General features: G+C 40.5%; 1 protein-coding gene across 4 annotated transcripts in view; it reads right to left on the bottom strand.

Moving 5' to 3' along the window:
• The window catches only part of il1rapl1a (interleukin 1 receptor accessory protein-like 1a), a 238,661-nt gene that overhangs the window by 54,423 nt on the left and 161,233 nt on the right, over positions 1-23,005 (bottom strand). For all 4 annotated transcript variants that reach the window (XM_084724694.1, XM_084724693.1, XM_084724696.1 and 1 more), the window contains exon 6: positions 21,544-21,618. In XM_084724694.1, the coding sequence (XP_084580820.1) occupies positions 21,544-21,618 (75 nt within the window). The remainder of the gene's footprint in view (positions 1-21,543; positions 21,619-23,005) is intronic.

Here is a 23,005-nt window from a genome sequence, read left to right as displayed (position 1 = left end):
TCATTACCACCACCACTGGTATACTGCTGCAGGAGCACACTGGAATGACATCCCACAACTTTTTTTCTCTCCACGCGAGGAAATGAAATATTCACAGTTCCTACAACATGTTTTTTGGGCACTTGAAGGTCAAATCATCACTGAAGTGCATGGCCCTGATCAGACAAAGTGCAGTTTTGCAGTAAGAGGCATAATGTGTAAGCATGTGCGTCTCATTGGTGCACACCGGTACTTAAACAAATAGCACTACACCTCTGACCATCACTGAGATGACCTTGAGATAGATGTACATCTTATATTTCTTCCTGTTAGCTGCGCAAGATGGATGTAATAAATGTGTCATAAATTATTAATTAAAAATTAAAAAGATATATTACACTTTGCCAAATAAGGCCTTGAGCAGGGCCCTATCTCAACTTCCATGCCTTTTGCCTAGTCTCACTACAGTGTCTCAGGTGGTACATGCACATCAATGCGGAGGCGAGTTCAGGGACAGGGTTAGAACACATTGAAATAATTATTATGGAGGAATATAAATTGGCTGGCATAGGAGTGTCTCATGATTACACAGGAGAACCTAAAGCACGTGGCTGTGGACAAAGACGAGAGAAAATGTGCAGATGTGCAGAAAATGGCTAAATGGACAATCCATCCAACAATAACAATCATTGTCTAACCAGGCGTGGTAGTCAGTGTATGTGTGTGCGTGCAGGTGTTTGTTTCCTTGTGCGTTCACCAGGGCGTGTGCAAGCTGTTAATTCACATAGGTGAAAAGCCAAGCTACCTGGAGAGCACGGGGAATCTGGGTAATGGAAAAGTTATTTGTTTCACAAATAGAGTTAAAGCCAAAAGGGAATACTGTTGTTCTGTTGGAAATAGCATGTGTGCAAGCTTCAACAACCACATGAAGACGAAGAAGACGAAGAAGAAGAAGAAGAAGAAGAAGAAGAAGAAGAAGAAGAAGAAGAAGAAGAAGAAGAAGAAGAAGAAGAGGAAGCCTGATAAAGAGAAGCACTGCACACGCGCATTATTATTATTGTTATTATTATTATTAATAAATACTGAATACTTAACCATAAAGCCCAACCTGGCATATTAGAGATGCAGTATGCTTACTGTTAAATTACTTTGAGTATAATTGCTCATCAGTGAGTAAGGTGCATAGAGAGCATGAAACACAATTTATCTTTAATACTCAAAAGGAAAAGTAACAAAAAAGAAAACATGGAGATGAACAAATCCAATTAATTTGTGCTACAAATAGCTTCTTCCTTGAATAAGGATTGCACAAAAATATAAACTTAAAGACAAAATATAACACCTCTGTTTTTGCCATTTCACATAGGGCTACAGAAACCAATTCTCTATGTAAAACTGACATAATTCAGTGGCTAATAAATGTCTTTTTTAAAGACAAAACTGCACATTTGAGAGTAGCCTTTTATTGTGACCAGTCCAAGACACACCTGTGCAATAATCTTGCTGTTTAATCGGCATCTCTTTATGCAACACCTGTCGGGTGGATGGATTATCTTAGCAAAGGTGCTCTTTAACAGAGATTTTTAACAAATTTGAGAGCAAAATTTAAGAGAAATAAACCAAGACATTTATATGGTGGTTATTCATCCCCTCAAACTTAAGCTATTTATTCTGGTAATGAATCGCAAAATAGGGAGAGATACATCGAAAGGAAGACGGACCTGGCCAAAGAAAGTAGTCGGAGGGGTCCAAAACCAATGGGCGGCAAATAACGTGATGAGGAGTAACACTGCAAAAGAGTGAAAGTGACAGATTACTTGTGAAACAAGGCGTGATATGGAGGGCCTGTTCTCCTGAAGAGAACAAGAGAGGAGGTCAGAGGAGCCCTTGTAAGCTCGGCTTCACTTGCACATATGTAAAGGTGACTAATTTTCTCATTTTCCAGTTGGGGACAAAGAGTTGTAATGGCTCTCTCTGGATGAACTCCGTGATGGAGCTCCACATTATGCTCCAGTCGATCCACAGCTGTTCTCAGTCTGCCTCACTCTTAAAGGTCACATAGGAAACTGCCAACACGCAAAAGGTCATGTTATCTCTAATAAGGGATCGCATGCGATTAGAACCACTTACAATAAGTGCATTCAGCCATGAGGACACAACCCAAAAAACTGGAAGAATCCAGCACATACATTAACTTCATCAAATATGCTGGATGGCAGCGCTACTCTGAAAAAGCCTGAAAAAGGCTAGGCTTATATCTTATAGCTGATACTTAAGGAAAAGATATGTAGCAATTGCATGTCCAAAAATGAGTACTGCAGTCAAAATAGCGAATTGGAGCCATAGATAGTATATTAAATAGGTGGAATCTTTAGTTTATAAATGACCTTTGGTTGAACTATGTCATTTTAACCAACTTGTTATCCTGATAACAAATACCCAGTGTACCCAATACACTCTGGAGTTGGAGTTCGGTGACTTCCTGCTTCAGTGCTCCATTAATATAATGTTCAGTTCAAATGTTACAGAGCTACTCCTTCTACAAGATTATTACTGATGTATTATGACTCATAAACAGACACTTGCTCATTCCTTCTACATTAATTTGAATTCTAATTAGCATGAAAAGGTCAAACAAAACCAGTCACTTTGGCCCAGAATAGAAATTTCAAAGGAGGACACCGCAGCTGTAGCGTTGTTGTCAGAGAAGTGAGTATTTCAATTTAGCATGTTCCCATTATCTCTGATGGCGTATCATGGTCATTTCATGATAAATTACAGTAAATTACAGATTTCTCTCCTAGAAAACAGAAAATAAGGTTGAAGTGCTCAGATGATAATGTTCTTATCCAGACACAAGGGTCATAATGTTCCTATCCATTGTGGTCATTCACTGGTCATACTTAAGGTTTTACTAGTTTGCAAGAAGACACAGCTTCATTTACAGTAAACAGGTTTCTAGTGGTTATAGAGAGTAGAGAGAAAAATAGGGGAAAATGAAAATGAGCTGCAACTTTGTGCCTCTTAGTAATTTAAAAGATAAGTAAATGAATAAAAACTAAAAAAAAAAAACAACCACAGAGTACCAGCATTGCAAATAGTATTTTCAAATCCAAGAATTCTTTTTGAAAAACCAAAAATGATGAGCCCGTACGCTGTCGACTTACAAATGAAGGTGTGGAGGATTAAAGTGAGGAGTCAAATTCAAACAAACTCTGGTGGCTGTTGGAGACATACACTAATGAGTCCTCACCACAGGCAGGCTGTGATGCCAGCAGGCAGCACTGGACAGATGGTGAGAGCTTTGCAGGAATTTAAAGAACACCTCATCTGAGTGTTGACAGAGACAGTGACAGCAGCAACCTGAGAGGAGAGATGACAGGCCAGGAAGTGCATGACAGTGTCACATGACCACCGTGAGACCTGGAGGAACTGCTTTAAAGTCCAATTTAACTGGCAACGAGTTGGAATATTTAAACAACAAAATAGATCATTTTTTTAGGGCTTTCCAAAATGAGCCATGTAGCTGTTCTGCTTACTGATCAGCCGCCACCACAGTTAACAGTTCAGAGCGATGACACTTGACCTGCAACCAGACGGTAACCTCTGCGGCTGAAAAATGAAGCCAGGGTCAAAAACTGCAGTTTCAGGGGTGACCGCTTGAGGTCGACTCCAAAACTGAGTCAATCCCCACAGAGCCCCATATTAAAATGCCCAACTTTACAGTCTAGAACAAAAAATGGTTTTGATCTCCGCAGCTAATTTCCCCATTCATGATAACTGTACGAGGGAGATTATAAATCATACTGTCCATGTCTATATCCTATCAGAGTAACAAAACGTGACATAATGTTGAGGGACATGTGAACGTTGGGAAGGTGCTTGGTACATTTTCAAGCAGGAAAACAATGGTGGCTGGTTAAAAAAAAATTCTCACATGACAGCTAAAGAGTACAATTAATGGTATTTCTAAAAACATTTCTCTGCTTGTCGCCATTTTATCCGAGTTTTGAGGCTCTGTTGTGTTGCGCTTGAAATATGAGTTCTGATTTTTCCTGTTAGTCAACGTATAAAACCTGCCCCATCTTAAATAAACGGTTGTGATTCGTCTGGATTATCAGGCTAGCAGCTATCACTACTAGATTAAAAGTCTGGAAGTTTTGCCTTCATGTTTAAAAGCTGACTAGTATGATTTAAGACACAAACCAAAGTCTCCAGGTTCAAATGACCCTGCTAAACATATACATAAACATATATTGTTTAAATAAATGAGAGCCTACTGCCAACCTGTAACATGTAACTTGGAAAAAAAAAAAACTCTCCTTAAAGATTTTACACCATCCCTGCATTATCACAATGAAAGCTGTTTAGATTTTTCGTATTTAAAACTGTAATGATGATGATGATGATGATGATGATGATGATGATGATGATAATGATGATGATGTAGCACTTAGGTAAAGAGTCTATTCAGACTATTACATAGAGCCCTTTCTGTTGGTCAGGCTTTTAAACTGCATCCACCACACTGCACACACGTGTCCATTGTGCTTCTGAAACATACATGCTGTGAGAATTCAGAAAAGGCTGCACAATAACAGCTCCCTTTATCAGCAGGTCTAATGCACACGTGGGGTTCATTCGGTTTGGCCTCAAATTCAGAATTAATTGTTTCAGACTTTCAGTTTGAAAATAGCTTCATTTTAACATATTTAATTTTGCCCTGGTGGTCCGTGCTGCTAAATACAGTCAGCAGGCAATGTCTTATCTAATGACCAGACCAGTGACCAAAAGGAATTGTTTCTTTCTTTTCCTTAATAGTATTAGACTGATTTCCATTCGCCACCTGGCTACTTGCAAAAAGATGTCCTGAAAAGAGGCTGGTACTCGATAAAATTATTATGGCAAACAAAGTAAGGTGAAATGAGGCAATGGAAATAAAAAGACTCTTAGTGCAGAGATAGTTAGGGAGCTTGCTCCCATTGTCACAGTTTGTAACCCAAAACATGAAACTGAGATAAGAGCACACAGAGTTGGCAGTGAGTAAGCTGGCTTTGATCAAAACAAACTCATACTCTTATTCTCATACACACATTGAGTCACTGAGCCAGTTAAGTGGTTATTAATGACCTTTGATTTCTGGATTTACCAGATGAGTATCAGCATTAATACTGAGTGAATACTGAATATTGATTATTAAATATAAGTCAGACCTTTCCAGCTCATATTATAGACAGATTTTTTTGGGGTGCGCTGTGGCCCAGTGCACATACCATACAGATGCAATGTCAGACTTTTTTTTGTCTGTTAAAACCTTCTTACTCTTCCCAAGTTTCACATCTATCTCGACACTGTCAGCTACCAACTAAAGGCAAAATGCAAAAAAAGAAATGAAAAAAAAATATATATTTTTTTTAAAAACTGTGTCTATACCATTCCAAAATTTCAGTTGCGTTAAGTTAGTTGCTGCCCTCATGTCACCTTACTTTTTGAAGAATGGTACCACAGTGGCTGCAAAACTCACACAAATACCATAAGAAGTTATCTGGGGCCAGTGTTTGGTTTGCCTGTTCTGTGCTACTGTAGAAACATGACAGCAGTGTTGTGGATAAACACGCTAAAAGAGCAACCTTCATTGAACATGATCATATTTTTGGTGAACGGTTGAATGGATCAGTGTGCAACTAATGAATGTTTAGGTGAGCGTTGTTAATTCCCAAGAGAGTTAACAACGTTCACATTGTAACCATATTTAAAAAAGTGTGATGCAGACAGAGCAGAGGGAGACAGTGTGCAAATATGGACAGAAGTGCAGATGTAATATAAAAACTTTCTTTGGTCAGGCAGCATGAAGTCTGTGAAATACGCTGCAGACTTGAGTCTGTTACAATGAGAAACAGACAGATCAATCTTCTGTCTCATGTCCCTCTTCATCTCTGTGCAGTTCTCTTGCATTGAAGTGTGTACAATTTGAACTAGAAAGTTGGAATTTTAGAATTCCCTGTTGGAAATTTCGTTTGGTATCTGCTGAGGTGTAAAACACTCACACAAATTGTTGGTAATAACTACAGATATGAGCTATTCTGACCAACTATAAGTGCCTTACTATATGTATGTATGCACACACGCACACACACACACACACACACACACACACACACACACACACACACACACACACACACACACACACACATAAACATATATACATATATTTGCAACAGTAAATGTGCACCAACAGACAAGCCCACAATCCCAGCTGCATGCCTATTGCCTGGTAACCCAAGAAGGGTTTTTTTTTTGTTTCAAAGGGGGTAATTATTACCACAGAGGGTAGTTATTAAGGAAAATAAAGCTTGTACTTAAAATGCCTATTCTTCCATTGTTTAATACTAATAACACTTTTCAGGGGTTGAAGAGAGTGGTTAAGGGAGGAAGGAAAGAAACAGGGAGGAGAAAAGGGCAGACAAGAGCGGGGAGAAATTGCAAGGAGAGGCGAAAATAGCTAAAGGAAATGAGGGTTTCTCTCCTCCTTTCACTGGGTAAATTATAGTTAAAAAGGTTTATCTGGCTTTTATTTCAAATTTACCACAGTTTCTTTTTCATCCATAGCAGTTTCCTGAACAGTAGTGAGAATTACAACCTATGCCCAAAAAACAAAAACAAAAAAAAAACTCTAAACTGATTTCAGCTGGCTACTCTTTAGCCTTAAGCAACCCCCAGGTTACCACCAGCCATTAGTTTCCATTTTTAAAAGGAGAAATATGTAATACATTTACTGCACTAAATCATAAAATGACCATGATATGTCACCAGAGACTAAGGAAAACATGACAATTTAACAACAATGCTACAGCCAGTATGTTTTCCTTTGAAATTTCCATTCTGGTCTGCAAAGACTGTTTTTGTTTGCCTGTTTAACATTAATTAGGGTGAAAGGAACAGTTCACCCCAAAATCAAAAATACATATTTTCCCCCGGACGTGTACTGCTATTTATCCAACCAGATTTTTTTTTGTGAGTAGCAGAAGTTTGGAGATGTCGGTCTTAAAGACATCTGCCTTCTCACCAGTATAATGGGACTAAATGACACCTGGCTTGTGGTGCTCAAAACCAGCTTCCCGTTCCTGGTCACTCAAGATAATCCACAGACCTCGATGTGAGAAGTTCACGAGGGAACTACTTTCTTTCTAGCAGAAACATAGACTGTAAGATTCTAGTATTGAAAGAGAGTAGTTCCTAAATGAAACTACTCACATCAAGGTCTGTGGATTATGGAGTAACATCTCAATGGCTGATACCTCTAAAACTCCTCAACTCACACTCTAGATGGATAGATAGTACTACGGGCCAGAAGAAAAATATGAACTTTTGGTTTTTAAGGGGAACTGTCCTTGTAAAATTAATGCTGAATAGTCGTCAAATGAGTTAGTGTCTCTTCATGAGTTGTAAGAAATCATTAATAATGGTTTAAGAGTAGATTCAATATACTGTCTAGGACTCCAATTTGCTATTTGGATTGCAGTGCTCGTATTTGAACACTCAGGTCTTACAAATTCCTCCTTTAAAATCGAGCCGGCATTAACCAATCACAGCCAATCGAACAATGTTTAATAACACAATTGAGGATAATTATCTGCCTAAAACAGTGTGTTTATTCATAAAATTATGCAAATCGTGCACAGACCTTTTCTATACTGCTGCTGTTACTCTGCTCTGCAGTGTGTTTTGATTTACTGTACAATATGTGACTGCTACGTGGAGCGATAAAGAGAGGTAGAGAAAGGCTGGCACAGGAAGAGAGTGAGGCAGGGAAAGGGAAAGAAGAAAGACAAAGATAGAGAAAGTCCATTAACACACTTGTAAATGAGTCTCAGCTATTTACCCCATGCTGGGCCTCGCGAATTACTGACTGTGTTCAGGATGCAGATTGCAGATGGCAATTAAAGATGAACCGTGTGCACAGAAAGATGCACGTACAAACACACGCACATGCACTAACTTGCATACGCTCTCCCTAAGGCAGCAGTTCGGTGCAGATCTACTGATCTCCATAGCAACATTCGCTGCCGTGGGCGATGGTGACATCATGAAGATTGATTGTCATAAAAAAGCAACGGTACAGCAGAAAGAGGGCGAGTGTAATGGAGGTGTTAGGCAAAGTGCAACAGTGGCGCCCGATGGAGCTGTGGCCCCAAGCTGGGGGTCTTCTTTGGTTAATGAAGAGCAGACGTGTGTGAAGGGTCTCAGCTGGTCTCCAAATACTCAGGAGTGAGGATGGAGGGATCGGCTTATGTAACGCAGAGAAAGAGGAGGAGAAAAGATAGAGAGCTACTGTAGATAGCTCTCTGGGGTTCAAATGCTCAGTGTGATCCCTCCCCTCTCCTCTCTATTTATCCACCCCCCCCCCCGTTTCTCTTCTCTGTCTCCTTATCTTTTTCTGTCCGACAGCCTCCTCTCAACCCTCCTTTCGCTGCTCTCTCTTCACACCACTGACTGATCTCCCTCTCCTCTTTCTGCTAACTCTTTTTACCCCTCACTCGACACCAATGCTTGGTGCGGCATGGTGACTAACTCCATCGTCCAGATACAGCTACCCGCTCGCCGGAAACATCAGAAAAGCGAAGTTTGGAAGTTGTGTCTTGCCTCCTCTTTTTCTCTCTCCACCCTGCCTAGTTTTTTTTTGGCACTTGTTTTTCTTCATTTTTCTGTTACGTAAGACAGACAGAAGTGGAGCAAGCTTCAAAGTGAATGGCAAAGCCGCCTTTTCCCCTGCTCGCTTTGCTGTTCATGCATGTCATTCCAGTGCCAGCTCCCTCTCCCCTCTCCCTCTGTTACTCTCTATCCTCATCTTCCTTTCCTCACCTCTCCATCCTTCCTCCATAGTTTGTTATTACTGTACATCAAGGTTCTTACACCGTCTCCAAATTCAAGCACTTTTCAAGCATTTTCAAGCTTTTCCAGCACCTAACAGCTGTGGTAAATTATGGATTTATACACATTTTATATATGATGTATTTCTTTATTTACAAAGCAAACTATTCAGTCAGGTAGAGATTTATTATGAAAGTAATGTAATTACAGTTTCAAGCAGTTCCAAGCACTTTTCAAACTTTGAAGACATTACATTAAAATTCAAGTGTTTTCAAGGATTTCCAGCACCCGCAAGAACCCAGGTACATTCATCTCTGACTATTGGGACTATTACTCAAATTTCACTGCAATCTTTGTATGTACTCTGCATGCTGAGCTGAGATATTCCCTGATCTGGTCGTTGCCACTGTGACCAGACAGAGGTGGCAGTGACCGAAGTAAGAGCATAAAAGGGCAGCCTCTAGAAGCTTCTGAAAAGCAGACGGGTCTCATTATGTCTGCCTCTTCCTCCTGTCTGCCCTTCCTGTATCAAATACAGAGTGATGCAGGGATGAGTGTGCAGCTCCTTCTCTTTGATTACCTGTCAGTGAGCCTGAGCATCAGAAGCAGACGAGGTAAAAGCTACCATTACCTAAATCCTCTCTCTTTAAAGACATCCCTTGGCTTAAAAGGTGGAGAAACTCTCACCGGTGACTGATTTAACACAACCGCTGGGGACGGCCTGGATAATGGTTGTGTTATAAATACACAGAGACACACACATGCACAGCGGCGCATGACTGACAATATACACACTGACAGTAAGCATAAAGTTGAGCTCAGGACAGAGAAAGTGGAAGCAGAAGTGTTGCCTTATGGACCTGACATACCGAACAGAAAAGTGCTGACAAAAGCCGACGGATGCGTCACCTCACATCACCTCACATCCTCTAAGTAGCACTTAAACACACAGCAAAGACCACAGCAGGTGAGAGGTAGGCAATCTGAAGATTATAGATCGAGACTGTTATCTGAGGCATCCACAATCTGCTTTTCAGTTGAACTGTAGAGACTATTTAATGGAAAGGATCTGACAATGCCTGGCAAAGATCTCTGTTAGATCAAAATGTTGCTAGATAAAAATCGCTGGAAGCTATCAATACAGTGTACGAATCCTTTGTGTGATTTTTGCCTCCAGTTTGCTTTTTTTTTTTTTTGATCCAGCACCTGTAAAAGTCTTTAAGATGTGCATACCCCACAGCTTCTCTGCCCTTGGTATTTAGTGTCCTCTTACTTCAGCGCTACAAAAACAAAGCAATAGAGCAGGGGGTTAACTACATTTGTCCAGGACAATATTTCTAAGCAGACACATTTAAATCATAACAATGATAATAAAAAAATTTAGACCAATTTGATTGATTTGTTGTTTAATTTTTTTTTTTTTTACTTTCTTACAAAATCAATGCTATTTTCATTAGCCTAACAGTGTAAATAGATAAACACTAATGAAAGTGAAAGTGAAATCTGTTATGCTAACTAGATACTTAACTCAAAAATGCTCTCAGAGGTCCACCGAGGAGGCAGGTCACTGAGGAGTGACGGTTCAAATCTATAATTGCAGAATGCAGTCCTGACTGGCAGGAAATATACATCAACTGGTTTTGACGCTATATGGAGTTGAATGTTATTGTGCAGATGACACCTGCAGTTATTGGTTTGAATAGCAAATATGTTTTAATACTACAGATCACAGAGATCTGGGGACGGCAAATTAAACTAATGTAATTTTCATAAAGCAGTCAGCCAATAACGGGCTTCTTTCCATCATTCTGCGAGAAACTGAGATCTGATTTTATGCTGCATACTGCATGATTCTGCGGTCAGCAGGACAAAGGAAGCTGGAGGTGTGCAGCCTGTCACCTGCAGCTTTTCATCTAACAGCTCACCGTAGCTGCTCCCTCTTGTTCCATTACTCCCTGCAATATTTCAAACTGATTTGCTGATTAAAATTTCAGAAAATGGTTGCTTCTTGTTTGCCTAATGGTAAGTCCGCCTCTGAGCTGCAGGAGATTGCAGCCTGTCGCCTGCAGCTTTCCATCTAGCAGCTCACTGTGTCTGCTCCTTCACTGAATAACACATTGTGTTTTCTTGTGACCACCTAAAAATAAAAGTCAACTCTTATTTTGCTCGTTAAATGCTTTTAATGTGAAGCTGCGGAATATAAAATGTTGGCTTGTCAGCTGCAAAAATATAAATATTCTGCAGCCAGGTGAGAAGCTTTGGCGGGCTGAATGTGGGCCGCGAGTTAATGATCACTTTGACAGACTGATCAAGCCAACTAGATGGCTATACTGATTGGACAAATTACTTCATAAGGCTCTTCTTTGGGTGATGTATTGTTGACAGTGCAACTGAGCTGAGAGTGTTTTTAATATTAGTCTCTTTTGTGATTATCTTATCTTTTGGGCTTCTGTTTACAACTTCAGTCGGTGTAGTAACTCATGGGAGGCTTCTTTATTATGAACATGGAGGAGTTTTATTTCACTCCTGGCAAACCCAGTCTGCAGCTTGGTTACAACACTTCATGCAATACACAGCAAAAAATGTTTTCTTTGTCTGTGTGCCTAAATCTCAACTGGCAACAACTGAAGGTCACAGTGCCACCAAGTGGACTGAAATACTGACCTGCAATACTGTCAGTTTTACAGTTACAACATTAAAGTTTTTGAAACCTGTGTTGAATATGCAATATTGTGATTCATGTGCAAATCCATAGGATATTTCATTGTCTTGCTCTGGTCTACAGGACATTTCAAAATTGAGAAAAGATAATGCAATTTAGATTGTGGATTGTGACTGCAAAGTATTTTTGGCTAGATTGCCCACCCCTACAACAGTCAATCATGCCAACATGCATGCAGATTCTGTGTGGCAGGAAGTAACTAGTCGGTTATTTGTGTTTTCTGCTAAAAATATCACAAAAACACAAACAAACAAGTCATCCCTTTTCATGCCACTGCATTATGATTACACAGAGCATGCATTTTTATATTATTGAACATACAACAGTTTATTCTATATTTTAAATAGTATAAGTGGGCTTCAGCAGGGTTCAGTTTAAATTTGTTCTTATTCTGTGCTAGAATATATGTAGCTACAGATATTTTATTATTTATGACAAGTGATGTGGTGCCAGGAACCATGAGGCAGCTCTTAGGGGACATGCGTTAAAAAATTGTAGGCAAGTCTGTTATGATCGAACTCTTTAAATAAGTGCTCATTAAATGTTTTCCCTGCCTCCTGGACTTATGAGTGCACTGGTTTAGTATACAGGAACACTGGATTTAATTAAAGGGAACACAAGTCAAATCCAAAAGAACCAATTGCAGACTAAGTGGCATAGAATTGTGAATATGTCAGATAAAAAAAAGTTGGTACTGTTACTGTAAAAGTTTTGCTTTGCTTTGCACTGCTGTTCTGTGGAAGAAGGCAAAAAAAAAAAAAAATAAAAAAATGGGTAAAGTCACTGACTCGCTGGGCTGAGCAGCCAGTCGCAGACAGCTCTTTCTCACCAACAATTCAACATGCTGAATCGGCTGAACGGCTGCTGATATGGTCTATTAAAACCAACAGTGGACACACCACTAAGACTACAGCTGCTGAAAGTCAGCGACTGACAGTCCAACTTCAGCCGGGCGCCTCGGAGAGAAAAAAACAGCCTGGTATGAATCAAGAGCGGGTTCACTCACTCCTCTCTTGCATCTTCTTACTGGCCTCACTGTGGTGAGCAACGTCAAGGCAGCAATAAACAAGCAGCTGTATGTGATGCACAGTGGGGTGTTGTGTCAGTCTTTACTGCCTGCTATGTGCTGCTGTTTCTGGCTCTGCCTTTGTGTATTTTCTTGCTGGCTGCCTTCCTCCCTCTCCCTCTCCTGTTAGGCATGTGTAGAGGCGCTGTTAGTCCATTTATCATACTGCAGGCTCCTGCTCTCAGCTCCAGACTCAGTGATTAATGACGACCGTTCACACACTTAAACATTTAGCTTTGTTTCGCTGACACACTAGTTACCATACCAGTCACCACGGGTTACTTAACGCTGGGTCACTGTGGGACTGAAACCAAACTGAATGACGACAGATTTTTTTTTTCCCTCCCTGTATCTGCAGTGTGACCTTTCAGTGCTGGTTTTCTCTGGATTTTTCCTCTGTGTTACAATGTAAATATGTCATTTATCACAAAATATTAACATATCTACACAGACACAGCCAATTGAAGTGCCTGGTACTTCTCCTTCTCTGTTAAAGATATAGATACATGTACTTGGTTAACTACAGTAAAAATGCAACATCCTCTAGTTACAGACTTTATCTTATTAAATGAGGGGTTTGACCATTTAAAGACATTAAGGGGCCACATGTTTATGTCTTTTTCATAGATTTTTAAGATTACCATCCCTTTCATCAACACTATCACCAACACCATTATCATCAGCATCTTGCATTATTATCAGGCCCACACGGAATCTGCGCCCGCACAATTTCCGACTACACCTCTGCAGATTTTTAAATGCTGCTTGTAAAACTCAGAATGTTAACAAGCACCCTACCATTTATTTTTTTAACACAGCCATTCCCAAACTTAATGTCCCAGTTTGAAATCTGAAAATCTTCTGCAGCCCATCCAACCCTTTAATCACATCTCTGATAAGCGTACAAGACTTAGGCCCTATACTTCCCTATATATATATATATATATATTTTTTTTTTTTAATTTTATAAATAGAACAATTCTCTGTAAATGTGGGCATTTGGCAGTGCACTGCAAAATGAAAATCAATCCACACACAATATAAATATTTGTAAACTTGCACATCTTTCCATTTTAACTTTTGCTCCACCAACGATGATGCATTTGGCCCACTATGATTTCTTGCCACCGATGAGATATAAGATATGCTCTGTTGTTAAAGTGAGGGGTCACCAAATATGTGTAATGCCTGTTGAAATAGGCCAGATAAATGAAGAACAACACATAATTTAAATCCCATGGCTTTGTTTTATTAGTTCTGTAAACATGTAAAAAATTTAATCACAAATACTTTACAGTAATTTAAAACTTAATCAAAAAATTTCAAATTAAAAAGTTCCTTCATGGCCCACCAGAAGGTCGAGGCCCACACTTTGAGAATCTCTGCATTAATGTATTTGTTTGTATATGTGTTGAAGAGGTGATGAATGATCACAAGTCAATGGTTTTACAAATTACAATATTTTTTTGTTTCTGCTCCACATAAACCTTGAATGTTAGTGGCCAGGTGTCCTAAATATTAGGCTGCTGGACTTTTCCAACACATGTTCACGCTTTGAACATTTCACACCTTGCTTTTAAGTGTTGACGATGAAATAAAATCTCAGGTTTTACTAAAATCTACAAAATGTCTATATCTGCGCTGCTTGACTTTAGCTTGTTTTAATGTATTGTTTGCTTAATTTAGCTTAAAACAATGTTGTCTTAATTGTTTTTCTATATCACATTGCAGACAAAAGTATATTCTGAAGAATTCTAAAGATTTTCATTCTGGATCACTGCTGAAAATTGTAAAAATATTAATAATGATAATAAAAAATCCACAGATTCTGTCTTGTTCTTATAGAGACACTACAATCACACATGCACACACAATCATGTAAGTAAACCTATATGAGATTATTTTTATTGAAAAAAGAAACATATCAAGAACTGAGGAGAGAGGGAGTGAAAGAAACTGTCAGAGATATTGCATTCAACTGAGAGAATAAAAAGGTGTGTATGTGTGTGTGTGTGTGTGTGTGTGTGTGTGTGTGTGTGTAACATACAGACAGACAGAGCAAGAGAGAGATAGAGAGTAATTTAGTGAAGTGACTCCGTGTTGACCTTTAGTAACTCTCCAGAGCAATGCCAATTTCAATTTCACCCTTCTCCATGGAAAGGTGACATGTCTGGTGTCACAGCTAGGTGTTCAAGATCAAGAATGTCTTCAGTATTGTGGACTTCTTAAAGAGAAGGGAAGAGAGCAGAAAAGAAGGGAGGAGAAGACCGAGTGATAACCACTTCAACCGACTGCAGACAACAAATCCTCAAATCTTCAAGCAAGCAGAGGTCACCATGTGAGGCGACATGTAAGGAGAGAAGAGAGGTAAGGGATGAAAGGATGTATGAACAAATAGAAAAAAGGAGAGAGAACAAGGACAAGGATAAGGGGTTAGGCATGAAGAATCTGGAGGATGTGTTACATGTGCAAGTAGGTTTATAGAGTGTCCATCAACTGCGTATGTGCACTTGAAATAGCATTTTAGAGGGAGTATGGTAAAAGAAAAATTAAAACAAAAACAAAAGTACAACTTGTGAGCATATATACATATATTTATATATTTATATGTTACAGCCATAGATTCTAACTTGTACGAAACTAAGGGGATGGATGTATAGGGGTGGGGATGGAAAGGGACTATGGCAGGTTAACAAAGAGGATGCATGCTGGTCATTTTGCTAAGAAGGAGGATGGCATCCTCCTTCATTCACCTTCAAATTGCCTACTGCCTGTGGGTATTGCTGGTGCACCTCACTGCTCCACCATTGATTTTATGAAGTAAAATCAGTGTCATATAAACATAATCAGCCAGTCAGAGTGGTGGATTTATTAGTAAACTCAGAACAGCTGGTTTTGGTAAATGTAAGTGTTAGGCCCTTCAAACTCAAAGAATTTTGGTGGAAGTGAACCATCTTTAATGAAAAGAAGTCACTAATGTGCTTCTAGTAGTCATAGCAACTTCGTAACATGCCTCCTTTTCAATTCCCAGTATTCAAACTCTGCCACTACCAGCGCCTCCCTCACATAAAATCAGTGACAAAAGCTGCTAGCAGGAAATGCGCTGTTACCTTCAATAAATTATGTATTTCTGCTGGTTTGGACATTGTCGAAAACATTTAGGATAATGTAAGTACACATTATATGTCATAGGTCTCTTATTTTTAACATCTTAATGCTAGTATGTCGCAATTGCAAATTAGAGTGAGTTACAATGCATAAAAAGCAGCAGCATTTTAATTGTGTCTCAGTGTCAGACCAGAAAATGGCAGAGCAATAGGAATTCCCTCTGAAGTAGGTAGTGACATGATGACTAACCATCAACATCCTGGTTGGCCATTCACACGGAAGTATTGGCAGGCCATGAAAGCTCATCAGATGTCTTAAAATGCCAGGCTGTTTGTAACTGGCCCTTCCTAGGCCACACCTCTATTTGCTCCATGGTCCAATAACAGTTGAGCAAACTTCATTGGTCAACTTTCACCTTTTCCTGTAAAATGGCATATAGGGTCACATCTTAAGTTAGCTAATGTTAGCAAACGCTAGCTGACTAGCAAGCTAATGATCGGTGAAGATTAGCTAGATAGTTAGCTAACCTAAGATGTGAATATATGTTGCTTTTACAGGTCACCCAGCAACATATTTTACCCATCTTCAGTTTTTTATTCAATAGAATAAATTTTATTCATAGAAGAGCGTAGCACATAGCATAAATACAGGAAACAGGAAAGGAGAAAGTTGACTGAAGTACCAAGCTTTCTCAGCTATCACTGGAGCACAGAGGGGAAAGGGGCGGGACTTGGAAAGGGTCAATAGGTGAGAAGTCATATTCAAACTTTACCAAAGTTAAACTCTACAAGACAGTCCTGCACAGATTGAATTTGTTTTCACAAGCAAATCCACTAATTGAAGGGATTCAGTTAAAACAATAATCAGTAATCCTGTGGTTAAATAACAGTATGGTCTCTTAGCTGACTGTCTGTCCGTCTGAGCCTGTCAGAAACATATGTTAAAACACCAGAAAAAATAGGAATGTCAGCATCTTTGAGCTCAAGTGTACTACAGATGATCGTACACACTGACTGTGTGCAGTATGAAATATATTTTTCTAAGTGTGCATGGCTTTGTCTTTGTGTGTATGTGCCTCTACATGTGTTGAATTAAAGAAGACATAAGAGTCATCTCCCTCCTGCTGCCCATCCTGTGCTGTTGGGTCCTCCACTGAAATAATTGATTCTAATTCCTTTCCACTAGAGTGCACCCATCTGCTGGCTTTGGGGGACAGTAAAGTCCTCTATCAGTTACAATTATCCCACAGTTACCGAGGACGGCGCTGCAAGTATGTGTGTGCGTGACCCACCCACCCCAAGTGGTGCAGGGGCATGTGCTAATATCTGTGCATGTGTGTGTGTTCACGGTGAAGAGAGAGAGCTAGCGAGAAAGAGACATGCTGCGTAAGCGTGAGCTGAATCCCACCACCCCATCCTCTGGGACAGCGAATCCATGACAAATCATCCCGAGGGAATCAACACCAAGGCAGTGTGTGGGTGTGTGTGTTTTAAATTTGGAGCTCTGCGTAATATGTCACAAAGCCTACTGTAAGTGTATGTGTGTATTTCTGTGTAGCTCTGTCTCACAAACCCCAACACATACTGCAGACAGAAATTCAAACCCCACAATATGAATCACCCTCCTCTTCAGGAGAGGTGCAAGTGGACTGCACCAACTCACCACTGGGGGACAGCAGTAAATCTGGCAGAAGATACATTGGCTGGCAACTGAAGAAATCCAAACCATCCTACACAACCTTGATTTTGTCTCCTTTGAAAACAACATCAAAAATGTCAAGTTGTCCAAAAAGTAATATTTGAGACAGAGAAAAACAGGCCTGCTTGACTATTTGCACAGTCACACATCCCTGAGGACTCCTGAAGCCCTGAAGCCTTGTAGATCTGTGATGATAGCAACACACACATGCTGCTCTTTGGCGGCGGCGATGTTGTGCTTTTGTGTGTGTAGTCCTGAGTGACAGAATCTTGGCCGTTCAGCAGAAAGGGGACACAGTGGCAGAGACGTGCAAGGAGACCTTTGGAGAGCAGGGGGAAAGACACTCTGACAAGACCCCCCTCTTAAACAAACTCAATGCCCTGTCTCCATTTCTACATCATCTTTTTCTCTCAATATAGTCCTCTTATTTCAAGGTACAAATCATTTATTCATTATTCTACAGACAGTGTTGTATTATGAAATGCTAGTTGTAGTCCCTTTACACAACTCACAAAACAAAAATTATTCAAATTGATGAATTAATAATAAGTCATAAAAATTAAATGGTAGTTAGATAAATTTAAGTGTCTCACAGCTTGAGGGAAGAAGCTGTTTTTAAGTCTGGTGGTTTAAAGAGGATACTTTTGTATCTCTTGCCAGCAGCAGGGGAACAGGCTGTGGCTGAGGTTGGTACTGTCTTTTAGCATCCTTTGGGCTCTGTGCAGTCACAATGCCAAAGATGTTCTGGGTGGTTTTAATCGCCCGTTGCAGGGCCCTCCTGCCCTGAGTTGTGCACATCCCATGCAAATTTGTAATGTTTACAGTGAGAACGCTTCACATTGCTCCTTTGCAAAAGTTAACAAGAAGACGGCACAGGCTTTTTGCCTTCACACATGATGGGGCGCTCCGGATTTGGTAGCCTGTGATGTTCTGGATCACTTGTCACATATCTTTGGCGTCAGTATCCTTTGGGCTCTGCACACGCACCTCAGCTTGTCGATATCACTGAGGCACTTAGATAAGTACCTAGGATGGTTCAGTTGGTTTTAATCACCCTCTGGTTCTAAGACGTGCAAATTCCAGTGCCAGTTTGTGATGTTTCCAGTCAGGATGCTTTATTTTTCTCCTCTGTATAGGTTTACAAGAACATGCCATTTGAGTTTTCTTTATCAAAGTGGACATCCTCTTGGCTTGTAGTAGACTCCTCAGCTGACTCTTTGTTGAGGAGATAAAATGCAGCATAAAATGTGTGAAACTCATCTGGCAGTGTGGCATCCCACATGATCTGGGCGCTTCTCCTTTTGTAGTAGCCTGTGATATTTTAGATCACTTGCCATACATCCCAGGTGTTGTTGGTGTTGTGGTATGTGTGTCCAGTCTCTGCTGATGTCTACACTGAGCCTCCTGAATGCCAGCTTTCAGTCTTGCTGTGGCTGTGGTGTACGCTTCCTTGTCACCTGACTGTTAGAGTTTTTTAGCTCTGGATGGAGCCCTCACCTTTCAATTAATCTAGGTTTTTTTAATTATTGCCTTTTCTTTGACACCCCTCTTTAGTTCTATGACCACTCTTGTTTCTCGCTTTAAATGTCCTTGTCATGGACTTTTGTGCTCTCATCTCTGTTTCATCCTCTTTGACTTTCCACTACATCCCCGCTGCATGTCCTCTGTGAGAGTTTATGTAACATATGTGTTTTATTTATGTCTGCGTCTGTGTGTATGTTGTGTAAAGCTGGCTGTGATGGTGGCTGTCTGAGATCTGCACTGGTTGCAGCAGCAGAGGAGATAAAGTGGGGCTGCGTTTCCCGGCAGTGTTGCAGATTTATCTCTCTGCTTACAGCTCTGATTTTACTGCCCATCCACTAGCCTCCACTGGATCCCATCTCTTTCTCCCCCTCTCTATCTCCCACTTGCCACAAGGGACCAGCCTCTCTCTGTGCACGTTCTGGCAACCATAAATCTGCCATGTAGCTCCATAAAGCTGCTTAGGGCATGACTCAACAAATATTAAGGAAGAGGAGAATAAATAAATAAAGCTAAATAAAAGAGAAACTCTCGTCTGGAGGGAGAGACAACTTTTCTGCACACAAAATGGAGCCCGGCTGTAAAATATTTACCTCGGTGTCTCTGTGCTTTAGACACTCTGCTGTGAGTCTGTGGGGGCTCACTGCACGACATCACACATATTTAGTGCCTTGCTTATGAGTCTTTTTTTTGACATAGTGGTGTCAAGCCGTAGTTCACCATACTGTTAGAGGGGAACTGCACCGATTACACATCAAGATTAGTTTACATGTCAACTAATTAGCCATTTATATAATGTCCTCTATGGTTCTGGAGAGAGTTTTGCTAAATCTGTCAAAATAACCCTGGTGATGTCACCTGGGTTATCTTGGCTTGGGCTGAGTGACAAACTGGATTACATGGAGTCTGAAAAACACATGCATTTACCAGGCATGGATGGTTTAACAAAGACACACCATCAAATTCATTAAGGGAAATGAAGGACCCAGAGTTTATGGAGCTTAACAAAAGCCTAGTTAACACTACAGGAGTTTTGCTGACAGGCTTCGGGAACTGCAGACAAAAGCCCTCAGATCATAGGCAAATCAGTGCACACTCCCCAAGAGTAAGGATTGCTTTGTGTGAACTGTTAAAAGATGTGATCCAGAGCTTGGCGGTGCCTCACAGACATCTCAAATGATATCAAGCAGGATTAATGTCTGGGTGTTGTTGAGGACAGCTGCACCCAATGAAAGCACACACATGTGGAGTGAGGACAGGAAACAAGAGGGAGAGACACACAACCACTGAAGCAACAGCCAGGAAATCCCAAATATAGAAACAAATGAGCAAAATGTAATTATAAAGTAGTAGTAGTGGCTACAAAGTTAGAAAGTAGTACCATCTAACTTGACCTCCAGCAGCACTGATGCAGGACTTTGGACATAGGTCTGGCTATGCAAGAACAACAACGTAATGCGCTGCACACTGGTGCTTCAAAATCTAATGTGATTTCAAGCATGTTGTGAAAAAATGGAGTCTGGAGTCTAGACAGCAATGTAGGTTGAAGCATCTTGTAATGTGTGAACCTTAACCTCCTCAAGTCTCTAAATCATGGTGCAGTATTAAGTGCATTAACCCTTTAACCCTTTAACACACACACACACAGTCCACAATACACTTAGGCAGCACAGGTACATGAGAAAGAACTGACAGTAAGGGCTTAAATAATTTGCGAGAAAGTTTCAAAGGACAAGCCAACCATCTTCTCAAAATCCCAGTGACGCCAACACAAACAACACAAATAGCTGTATTGTGCAACGTGTTCATGCATGGGTATCACAGTGGTGACATGTGAGGCCATGCTTGTCAGTTTATCAACAGCAGTAATTTTTCACTCTTGATCAGCCAACCGTAGGGGCATTTTAAATGAGCTACCTGGATTCCAACAGCATCAGGCAGAAGACAAAAGGTAACCTCACAGTGAGTCACTGCACCCTCTTTGTCTCTCTCCCCACCCACCCCCCACTTTCTAACACATACTTATCCAATCCCTCTCTGCTTTCCAGACCCCTCATTCTTGTCCGATCGGCTTCACCATGACAGACACATTCGTAGAGCAGGCAAGCGCCATGTGGACAGTGGACTGTGCCCAGAAATCAAGCGATATGCTGTCACATTAAAAAACAAACAAACAAACAAACAAACACAACCACATGCATATATTCACTCACGCACGCACACACACAGTAGGACCATCATGACCCCACGTCAATGAAGACAAACAACAGCGATGGAAAGCAGCAGCCTTTCCATGTGGCGAGCCAGTGTATGGAACCCTGGCACCATATGGGCTCTTCATTGTTGACAAAACAGCCTTAGGGACATTAGCACCCACCACCATTTGCATATGTGGAAACACTTTTACAACTGTCTTTTTTTCTGTTTCTCTACCAAATAAAAGTGCCATCATCAATTCATGTTCAGTGCCTGGAGGTGTGTTGGAGAGGATTTGTAAAGTCATCCATTCCCTGTCATTTGGAAATGACATAGATAGTACTGACTGCGGCTGGTGGAAATCCCATGATGCTCTTACCTAGCTGCAGCTCCATGTTGCTAATCTTGTTTTCAGAAGGGAACAGGATCTTTGGTGGCTTGTCGGTCAAAGGAGCTGAAAAGAAGAAAAGACATAACTTAAATACAGTATGATATGAGACAAACTGACAATGCAAGCAAACTGTCTATGAAGAAGAACTGTGAGGATTCTGACTGAGCTATTTTTAGCTCCAAATGTCCTTTTTTGCACTTGGTTCACAATATTTTTCTTTGCATCCCCCTCTGCCTTTCAGAGATTTGTTAGCATTTGAAAACTTAGCATAGATGAATAAATCGTCACCCCCTTTCTGTCTGTCCTCGTTCCTCTCACTCTTTCAACTTGCTCTTTGTGTCTTTACAGACATATTGCTCTCTGGTGACTAAAGACCTCGGTTTCCATTCATCAGACCTACTTCTGATCATAAATTAATCACTGCTTTGCCAAGAACATGCCACCATTTAATCTGCATGAGTGTAATGTATTTGAAGAACCATCATGGAGTGTGTGTGTGTGTTCGTGTGTCTGTGTGTGTGTCTGAGTGAGAGGGAGCAGCTGATGCTCTAATGATGCTAATCATCCATACGGCAGATGTCAGACCTGCTGCTGAAGTCCTTCCTCTGGGGAATGCCAGAACAAGCAGCAGTTTTATTGTTGTTAAAAGCATTTGTGTGTTCTGCAAGAAAGGCTGCGCTCTTCTGGGTTCAGGGGTTAAGAGAACAGAAAGACGGGTCTTGTATGTACATAGCTAAACAGTGACATGAGTGGGAGGGAAATGGAGGGGCTGTTAGACATGAGATGTCTTGATCATGAGGTACTTAATGTCCCACTCAGAAAGACAAACAACCTTTGCATTTTCATTTTTTGAATGTTTGTTTTTCACTTAAACAGTCATACAAATTCAAGGCTGAGAGCTGCCCTCAGCAGCTACAGTTTGACACCACTGGTCACTGAGCTGCTGCACTGGAGCATTTGGACATTTTGGTTAACACTTTATTTGAAGGAGTCTTAAGTAAAAGGACTCAATGCTAATTTGTTTGATCTCTATGCTGACTTTACTTCTTCTTTCCTGCATGTTACAAATATATTTCTGATATAGCACACCAGAATTTACTTCATCCAGACCAAAACTGCAAATTTATCTAAGCCGGATCATGTGTCACTTTGGACTTCTTTGATGTAAGGATACATTTCCTTGTGTGTGAGTGTTCCCAGTGTGGCTGTTTGTGCACATGTTTTTAGAGCTGACTGTTGTCATTTTGTGTGAGTTCATTCACTCTACCAACCACAAACAGCGCAGTGTCATTACCACAACACCCTGACGAGTTGTGACTGTAAGTCAGTGATGTGTGAAAATTACTGCTAATGCTAGCTGGCAAGATTTCTCAAAGTGTGCAAATAAAAGGAAAGTTGATGAAGACAATACTATTCAAAGGGGAAATAGTCAATCAAGCAGACATTCTTT

This window comes from Lutjanus erythropterus, chromosome 8, assembly GCF_056507025.1.
Source record: "Lutjanus erythropterus isolate fLutEry1 chromosome 8, fLutEry1.hap2, whole genome shotgun sequence".
NCBI classification, from domain to species: domain Eukaryota; kingdom Metazoa; phylum Chordata; class Actinopteri; order Lutjaniformes; family Lutjanidae; genus Lutjanus; species Lutjanus erythropterus.
This window is presented reverse-complemented; position numbering and strand designations above follow the sequence as displayed.